The sequence below is a fragment of the Dendrobium catenatum genome, unplaced genomic scaffold, assembly GCF_001605985.2.
Source record: "Dendrobium catenatum unplaced genomic scaffold, ASM160598v2 fragScaff_scaffold_1125, whole genome shotgun sequence".
Lineage (NCBI taxonomy): Eukaryota > Viridiplantae > Streptophyta > Magnoliopsida > Asparagales > Orchidaceae > Dendrobium > Dendrobium catenatum.
In genome coordinates, this window is record NW_021319587.1 from 1,966,971 (window position 1) to 1,976,730 (window position 9,760).

The window sequence follows — 9,760 nt, forward strand, 5'->3', positions numbered from 1 at the left end:
ACTTTATTGATAATTAGTATTATTTCTCTTGTTAATTCATCATTAATCTCATTATCATTAAAAACAAGCATATTTTCATTATGAAAAGTGTTCTTCAATGAATTATTGTAACACAATAAAATTTTATTATGATTGAGCAGTTCTTTTATGAATGAATTAAGATAAGTTTAGAATTTCTTTTATCTTTTTAATTTAGTATATTAAAATCAGACATAGTCTCATATTTATGATAAAATTTTAAACTTTTCTTTGAAATATTAATTGAATGTTTTCATGACATCACTAGACCTACAGGGGAAAAAATGTCTTTAAGTATTGAATTGTAAAATTATATTAATATATTTTCTCTACTATAATTTTAACAAAAAATATCTAATTTGTATTAATATAATTAATAATTATAATTACTTATAACAATAAAACTTAATAAATTTTCATTTTTAATAATGATAATATAGTTAAAATATTCATATCATGTTAATATATAATTTAGAGCGTAAGATCAGCCATTTGGTTGAGGTAAGATAAAAAATGTGATTCCTGAAAATATGATTCCATCCATAAGCATAATAAAAAACAGAGCAGAGTTTTCAGTGGATTCCTGAAGGAAAATAATTGAACTAGTTAGTTCTCTTTGTTTGTTTTAAGGATATATGAACCTTCAGATCATCAATAAAATACATCAATTTTAAACTAATCTAAAAATTCCTTTAAAAGGATACATATAATATGAGCAAAAATGAAGCTCTTCACTTACTGCTTCATGGCAATATGTCAGCAGTGCCTTGTTGATGCTTTAGATTCTCATGTGTAGAGAGAAAATAGCCTCTAAATTCAATCTCCAACTTAATGCAATTGATCTCTCTAACTTTCTTGAGATGATAGCCTATTTTTAGAAATATGTAGTTACAAAAGAGACATTAGCATGATAAATTACCCCTTAAGCAATTAAAATATTACTACTGCAACAATAACAATAACATTAAACCTTCATCCCACTACAATAGGATCGACAACATGAATCTTTTTCTATATTGTGTCATGTTAAGAGACAAATTCTTATTTAAATCTAATTAAAAAAAGTCATTTCTAATATTTTATAACTAAGTCTTTTTAGGTCTACATCTACGTTTCTTAACATTGGTCAAATCCAATACATCTAATCCCCTAACCAAGTCATCAAAAGGCTGGCGTTTTGTGTGACCAAACCATCTAAAGCGGCTCTCTCTAATCTAATCTACCAATAGAGCTACTCTAACCTTTTCACGCATATACTCGTTTCACATTTGCCAATAAGAGTGAAGCTACTCATCCAATTCAACCATCCAACTTAAATTCTACTAATAATATCCATCAATTTCACCATCACTTTGAACAATGGACGCGAGATATCTAAAACACGTACTCTTATGACTTGATCACCCAAAGTCACAATCCCCTCGTTAGATCTATCACAGTCAAAATTATATTCCTTGTATTCGGTTTTAGATCTACTCAAATAAAAGTCTTTAGACTCTAAGGTTAAACTCCATAATTCAAGTTTACCTTCAACTCTCTCTCTCTAGCCTTATCAACAATAAGAATATCACCAACAAAAAGCATATACGAGAGTACATACTCTTGCAAATATCTAATAAGAACATCCATGACTAAAACAAAAAGATATGGGCTTAAAGCTGATCCTTTATGTCATCCAACTGAAATAGGAAAATACTTGGTCAATCCCTCTTGTGTTTGACTAAGCAAATAGCTCCTGCATACATATCCTTAATTATTTGAATATAAACATTATTAACCCCTTTAATTTCTAGAACTCTTAAAAAAATGTATAGCTTCCATAGTAGACCTACCCGACACGAATCCAAATTGATTTTGAGAAACATTAGTATCATGTCATAACTTATGCTCAATAACTCTCTCTTATAGTTTTAAAGTAAGACACATTAATTTAATTCATCTATAATTTGCACAATCTTGTGCATCACTTTTATCATGAAAATTAGGAATCAGCACACTCCTTCACTCATCTGACATTTTTTAAGTCTTCAAAATAATATTAAAAAGTTTCATAAGCTAAGAAATTCCTTCATCTCCCAAGCTTTTCATACCTCTATTGTAATATCATCAAGTCCAACAGCTTTTCCACACTTCATTTTTCTTTTAAACATCTCTCTAACTTCAATTTTATTAATATGCCGATTAAAACAAAAATCTTTATTTTCATTTAGGGTGCTAAGGTCACTAAAGTCAATCGTATTGTCACAATCTTTATTGAAAAGTTTATTAAAATATCCCATTCATTTTTGTTGAATATCCTATTCTAAAAAAGTATTCTTTTGATATTGATTCTTAATGCACTTCACTTGAACTAAATCCTAACTTCTCCTATCCCAGTTAAAATGTTACTAGGGCACATAAATTTAGCATTTCATTAAAATGCAACTTTTTCTAGTTTTTTTTATTGCCTTAACTGCTAAGAATATTGTATGTTACAACATATTTAGCCTAAAGATTGAAAGAAAAACAATTTGTCAAACCAAATGCTAGTTTTAACAGTCGATTAATTCAAAGCAAAATGAATAAAAGAATATTGAAAACAGAGATTACCGTTGAAGAGCTTCAACTTATTGATATCCCTGAAGAAATAAATAGTTTTGAATCAGCTCCCCCACTAGCAATACTATCATCTTTCCACCAATCTGCACATAGTACCTGAATCCATCAAAGGATAACTCAGAATGTCAAACATATAAATTTAGATGTGGGAATATACAAAAATAACAATTAATCACTACCTTGTCCTTGTGCATATCTATTTTCGCCAAAGGCCACTGAAACCAAAAAAAGATTGTCAAAAAATCTGAATGTTAATCAGAACATAAGGTGAATGACAGCAACAGACAAAAGTGGCACCATACCGCAGTTCTCAAATCCCATAACATCACATTCCCATCATAAGATGCTGAAAGCAAGTGAAATATTGATCTCGGGTGCCACTTGCAAGTACTAATCCAAGATGAATGAGAAGAAAATTGAAAAATAGGAGCCGTGCTACCTGAAACAAATAGTCTAACGTTCATAAAACTCAGGAAAATGGAGACATGCAGAATTTTCAAGTTATTTACCAGGTTTGCGTGGGTCCCAGACTCTCAAGACAGGATCAGAGCCCCCAGCAACAAGAAGTGCAGACCCTTCACCTCCAACATCAAGACAATTGAGTGCTTTCCCACAAACCTGTTCAATAATATAGTTGATGTTTCACATTATCAACTGCAATGTAAAGACAATATCCTAGAGGGGAAATTTCATGCTAGTCATAATTAAGGCTCAGATCTGAAAGCGAGAAGTCTATTCCACAGAAAGATAAAACACCATTGCCACATTTTAAAACTGAAGACTGAATCATCAATTCATATAAATTTGCAATAAAATTATGTTCTTCACTTGAAGTCCGTTAATATAGGTTTTATTCCAAACACCAAATTGAACACAGAATCATTGATTATTGGTTTTGTTGAACTAGAATTTTTAAGATTCAAAATTGAACATCTATATCTTACCATATTCAAAGTTGCTTTCCCTGTTTGAACATCCCAGGTTCTGATAGAATGGTCCCATGAAGCTGAATATATGGTTTGTGATTCTGGCCAGACAACAGATGATACACACTGTGTATGACCCACGAGTTCTGCTGTAGCATCCTCCTGAATGAAAAATAATGAGAAGATTGTGGTAACTAACTTTAACTGAAGAAGAAATGTGAAGCAAAATCAATAATTTATGCATTATTTTTACATGGGAGGAAAACAAAAATTCTACACAACAGAGCACAAATGATTTGAATATTACAAATTATATACAAAATATAGCTTTGTCAGTTTTAGCCTACCATGATTGCAAAGGATATACAGGAAAGGAAGGGGAAAAAAAAAAGAAAAAGATGTACATAGAAGTATGAGGAAATTTGTGCAAGGCAGTAGCTCCAGAATCCACTGAAACAATATTGACTCCAACCATCAAGTAAGATCTTTTGAAAAAAAGGAAAAAGAAACGGTATCTTTTTGTTTGAATCTTATTTATTTTGCATGAATTAACAACAGAAGCTAATCTATCATTAGTCCATCCATGAATTGACTCCATTTAATTTAGACCAAAAGAAATGTTCCCATGTCATGTAACATATTATACTAGTTGATTTGAGATTGAAGAAATTCAATCAGTCTAGTGATAAACTGACCATAATCAACTAAAGGTAAAGCTCCTATGAAAAAGTAAGAAGCTACAACTACCCTTCGCCTTTCCTCCCTTTCACTTCATAACTCTCTTGGAATTCATCAATTGATGGAAATATTATGGACCAGTTGAAAGTTTGTAATTCTGAATGGCTGCGCACAATCGTATTATAGTCTTCCTATTTTCAGTTGACCACCCCTAAGTAGTAAATAAAACATTGGCGTGGAAGCAATTGTGTTAATCTAATTGTAAAACACAGGCAAACAAATTACAGGAGTTTCATGTCTAAAGATTGTTAGTTTTTCCTCTCTTTTTTTTTCTTTTTTTTCCTTTTTAAGAGTAAAATGGAAGCATCATTTCACCTTTCAGTCTCTTCATATTTTAAATCCTTTGAATCATATAAAATGTTATCTCCACTAGTCATATTTGATTATTGATTCAACCGTTGCTTACTTCCTCAGCTAGTACTGTATAAGGTTATCCACCATCCATACAGGATTACAGAGATATTATCCACTAGGACCATCTATGAAGTCATATTTGACCTTTAATTCCCAGGAACTGAAACACAGGCAGACAAAGTAGTGGGGATCATCATTCAAGGTTGCAAGATTTTTCCTTATCTTCTTCCTTTGAAGAGTACAATGGAAATATCATTCCACCTTTCAGTCTCTCATATTATATATTCCCTGAATCAAATAAAATTTTATCTCCACTAGGACCATCTAAGAAGTCATGTTTGATTAGTAACTCGACCTTTTCTAACTTCCTCGGCTACTTGAGTATAATATTGTCCACTAATTATGTACGAAAATTTAAAAATTCACTTATCTAATCATCTTACAATATGATATGTCCCTGTGTTAGTATATTCCTGATCATCAAAAGATGACTTAAGAGAATTATACAGTCCCAAAGAAACCCACGTATGATAAAGTTAGCATTAGAAAGGGGAGACCCCAAACCTTTCAACAAAGCAATCTTTAAAATTGAAACTTGTAGCATACCCTCTCTTAATCAAGCTTAAGTTTTTGTCTTTATTATACTTCCTTTATTCAAAAACTAAAATTAAGCATCACTCACCATTATTATTCGTCTTTAATCTGGAACACAATAGTGAAAAATTTTAGAATGGTCTTAAAATAACACACTACAAAAACGTCATTAACTAATCATTAATTTACCACAATTGTATAACAATTGAACAAAAAGTTGGCTACAGATACCTCCAACTGTGGCTCATCAACATCATCTACAAGCCTTCTTTTCTTCACTGACACAGAGTCGCCATCTCCTTCAGACGCTACTTTCCACAACTTTATCGAACAGTCCCAGGACCCTGAACATACCTAAAAATGCGGGTAAATCACATACTTAGCATAAAAGTAATGACAAAAAATACATGATCAACAGAACAATATCATAAGATTCAAAGGAAAATTTAGATAAGTATCAAACCATGTCTCCAGAAGGTTTTGCTGAGATGCTCTGCACTGATGATGTATGTCCCTTGAGAATTTTAAATGCTCCGATCCTAACTGGATTATTACCAGATTCCACTGCATCAAACTTCCAATGATGAAAGATGAGTATAGAAGATAACAAATTAAGTTTGTAACGAATGAGTCAAAATGAGCATGTGAAGTACCATCCAGAGCCTCAGCGTCTTGTCTTTTGAACCAGTGGCTATACATATGTCATTACTGCTAGTGCTAGAAGTTGCTGAAAAAGCATAAATAAATGATCAAATACTTAGAGCGTTTTGTAAGTATCCACAAGTGAAATAGTACTGAATTAGCAACCTTTATGATTGATTATATTGACAGATGTAACTGCACCATTATGCCCTTGCAAGACGTGTGTGCAAATTGATCCATCTTTCCATATCCTAAAAAGGAAGGTAATAAAGTCAAAAAAGTCACGCATTTTTTTACATCTGGTTTGCAGAAGAAATGCAACAAATCTTAAGTAATAAGAGAAATTAAGCATTTACCTAGCGAGATTATCATAGCAACCAGTCAAAACAAATCTGCAAAGAAAAAAAAAATTAGCAGCATAAATAAAATAAGAGCAGTTCTTTACAAAATCTTGTTGGATAAAAACACATTTGACACCGCAAGCATCAATGGGGTTTCAAATCCAACTAAAGTAGCTTGTTCTCCACAAATACAACTATGCTGGCATATGTAAGCAAAAGTAAAGACAGACTCCAATTTTGGTTCAGCCAACATTGCTACGAAAGCAATAAAGCAACTGTATTAGAGCCATAACCATCCTGTACCATATACAAAATACTACCAAGCTGCATTGTAGAATTTATAGTCATAATAGCAACAATTAGAAATCATCACTATATAATGAAGCACTTTAAAAACATTCTGAAGACTTCTACCATCTCTCTCAAACTGGGAAAATGTAATAATGAAAATGTTTTAAAAAATGATCAATTAAAGGTTATTACAAACAAAATCGAAAACAAAAAAGAAGAGATTAACCATCAGGCAAAGACCCCACATTATGCTTAAAGTCATATCCATGATATTAATTTAGATTATTGCCTTCACATCACAGGTAAATAAAGAATAACACTTCAAATAGTAGAGCTCACCATATCGTATTTTAGATAATGTAAAATCTATTAAATTAACACAAACTGCTCATACGAAAACAGATGAGAATCTAGAAAACAAAACATTCATATTTACGGATCAAATCATCCAACATTCCCACCTAGGGGTGTATGTGAGCTAAGCCGGTTCGCGAGTTGGCTCGAGCTCGACTCGTTAACAAGCTCGCGAACAGAGTTTATCGAGCCACGAGCTCGAGTTCGAGGTTGACGAGACTCGGCTTGCGAGCCGGCCTAAATTAGTATATTTAGGATATTTAAAAAAAAAACTGATGGCATCCGGCTTGTAATATGGGAGCCAAAGGGTTTTTTTTCATGTTAATTCATATAGTTTATTTTCATTGTCTCGTTTCAAGTGAAGGAAGCTTTCATTAATGCAAAATGTCCTTTTCAAGATGGTAGCTTTTCAAGATGGTAGCCATTCATAGGCGGTAAAAATACAAACTTTCCATTGGACATTCACAGGCGGGAAAAAGAGAAGTGGGCGGGAAAATAAAAATGGAACGTATGAGAAATCGACCGGCTCGAGGTCGTTTATAGTGGGACGAGCTCGAGTTCGAGCTCGTCTTTTGAACTCGACTTGGGCTTGAGCTTGAGCTTGCTTTCCGACTAACGAGTCGACTTGGGCTTGAGCTTGAGCTTGCTTTCCGACTAACGAGCTGAGCTCGATAGTGCTAAAACTAGACTCGATTCGACTCATTTACACCTTTGTTCCCACCTAATGTTAAGGTTAAATGTTAACTCAAAATGAATCTTTGGCAAATCAGTCATATATGATGCGTGCAGCAGCAAACTACAAACATGCAATATGTATCTCGTTCAAGAAGTTAATGGCAATGGAAACTCATAAAATGAATACCATACAAGAAAAATAAAACAGTTGATAAGATTAAACTTGGACCAATAAAAAAAAAAGAGACTGAGAATATGCATGTAAATACCGTGGATTAGTTCCATCAACTGTGCTGACCCAATCATCATGCAAAGATGGATCTCTCTGCTTTTGAGGAGCTACAGCATTTATATATTCTATTTCAATTATTTTTTCCTGCAAATGCAACGCATCACACACAATTCAAATCTTCCAAGTGCAAGCTCTCCCCTAATGTGCCAATCAGCACTTCATACAATGCCTAGTACAATCAAGCCTCCAAAAAATTAAAAGTCGCGCATACTTACGGCAGAAATACCCTTTGCAAGCAGAAATTGCTCTAGCGGCATTCGAATAAGTTCCCCATCAATTAGAAAGTCAAAAGGTGTAGTTTGAAACTCTGTATTACCTATTTATAACAATCAGAAATACAAAGAAGCTATTAACATTATAAATGTCTGACTTATGCATTATATGCTGTATGAATCATCCTAGAAAAGCTGATCCTAAGTAGCCAAAAAAAATTTGTGCCTCCTTTTCCCTTTTTTTTAAATCCTAAGATATATATTCCACTTCTCATTGTGCCTCTAATTTCCTTTTATTTAAATCCTAAGTTCTGAAAATAACTTTCAAACAATTTATTAGGATTTAACAAAATTTAACATATATCATGCCAAATAGTTTCCAAGATTTGATTCCTCCAAGATTTGATAGATCTGGATTTACAAAATTTACCAAATACTATTTGCATTACATCCCACTTGCTGTCAAACATACCCTAGGATAGAATTTCAGTATGGATATAATAGGCTCATTTCGTAAGAGCTAATTGGATTGAAAGGAGCTTAACAAATGAACAACATTTAAAAAAAAAAATTCAAAACTTTGGATGAATGCTAGTTCTCAAATAGCAGAAGAAGAAAATACTGAAGGCACGTGCAGTACTGTTCTTGAGAAGAAGGTTCACTATCTCTGAGAGTCCCATTCGACTGAGATTAGCGGGAACTGCAATGGAAGTCGTTGGAACTTTAAAGGGCGGACGTAGCTTCGTCACAAAGCGGACACGAACTTGTCTCGATGAATCCTCATTGATCCCATTTGAGTCCATTCCTGTGTTAAGAACCATTGAGATTTGAGAGAGAACGATACCCACACTTAACAATAAAAATAATCACAACTAGAATTCAAGTAAGAACGACACAAAATTCAATCTTTCAAGTTTTTCTGATGCCAAAGGAATCCAGATAATCAAGTACTAGCAAATAACCTTGCGAACTGGGAAAAAGCGGATCTAGGCACTTACTTTAGTGAGCTCAGCCTGATAGCCAAGCTTCTTGAGAAGTTCCGATTACAGCGAAAAGAGGAAAGATTTGGGGGCTGTTTAGATAAAGGATTTATGCAAACGAGACTTTAGGGGCTGTTTGGCAACAGGATTTATGCTAAATCCTGTCAAAACAGAATTTAAGCAGCCAGTAGATCTCACGGCGGAATAAATCCTGGATTTACCAAATCCTGGAGTTCGACGGATTTACGGGGTTTGGCTGAAGAAGCGCGCGAAAGGGAGAAAGACAGTTACCTCACAGCGAGCGAGCTCCCGTGGCTGCGTCCGATCCGAGAAGAAGAACGGCGAACTTCCGCGACTTCCGCTTCGACGGGAAGGAACGTCGTCGAAGGAGGCGTAGAAGGCTTTAGCGACTCGTTCAAAACCCTACCTCACACAAAGCAATCAGACTCCAACAGCAACGAACGCAGAAGGGACGAAAGAGGAGGAGAAAATAGTCCGTGATTAATTAGGAATTAATTTAAGTTATTTAATTAATATAAATTAAAAATTAAAATTAATAGGATAATTAATAATGTAATTAATTATTAATTAGAATAACTATTCAAAATAATAAAAAATAGTTATATAATTAATTAAACTAATTAATATCCCTAAGTTAAATTAGATAATTAATATTCTAAATGATAATTATATTATTAGTTAAATTATTTAATTGTTAAACTGCTTCTATTTATATTATTTGTTA

At 33.2% G+C, this 9,760-nt stretch overlaps 1 protein-coding gene across 4 annotated transcripts; it reads right to left on the reverse strand.

Annotated features, from left to right (window-relative positions):
- Positions 1-567: 567 nt before the first annotated feature.
- LOC110095583 (ribosome biogenesis protein WDR12 homolog) lies at positions 568-9,487 on the reverse strand. Of its 4 annotated transcripts, none has more exons than XM_020821184.2 (16): positions 9,307-9,487; positions 9,034-9,107; positions 8,658-8,840; positions 8,039-8,139; positions 7,801-7,907; positions 6,227-6,262; positions 6,036-6,121; positions 5,882-5,955; positions 5,692-5,802; positions 5,460-5,582; positions 3,561-3,704; positions 3,126-3,234; positions 2,919-3,055; positions 2,796-2,831; positions 2,608-2,712; positions 568-886 (listed from the first exon to the last, which is right to left on the reverse strand). In XM_020821184.2, exons 3-15 carry the CDS (start codon positions 8,836-8,838, stop codon positions 2,620-2,622), a joined length of 1,338 nt encoding a protein of 445 aa, XP_020676843.1. In that variant the 5' UTR covers positions 8,839-8,840; positions 9,034-9,107; positions 9,307-9,487; the 3' UTR covers positions 568-886; positions 2,608-2,619. The 4 variants fall into 4 exon arrangements, with proteins under 4 accessions (XP_020676843.1, XP_028554536.1, XP_028554537.1 ...); XM_028698703.1 differs by having other exon boundaries at positions 9,034-9,176; XM_028698704.1 differs by having other exon boundaries at positions 8,676-8,840; positions 9,307-9,486.
- Positions 9,488-9,760: the final 273 nt, after the last annotated feature.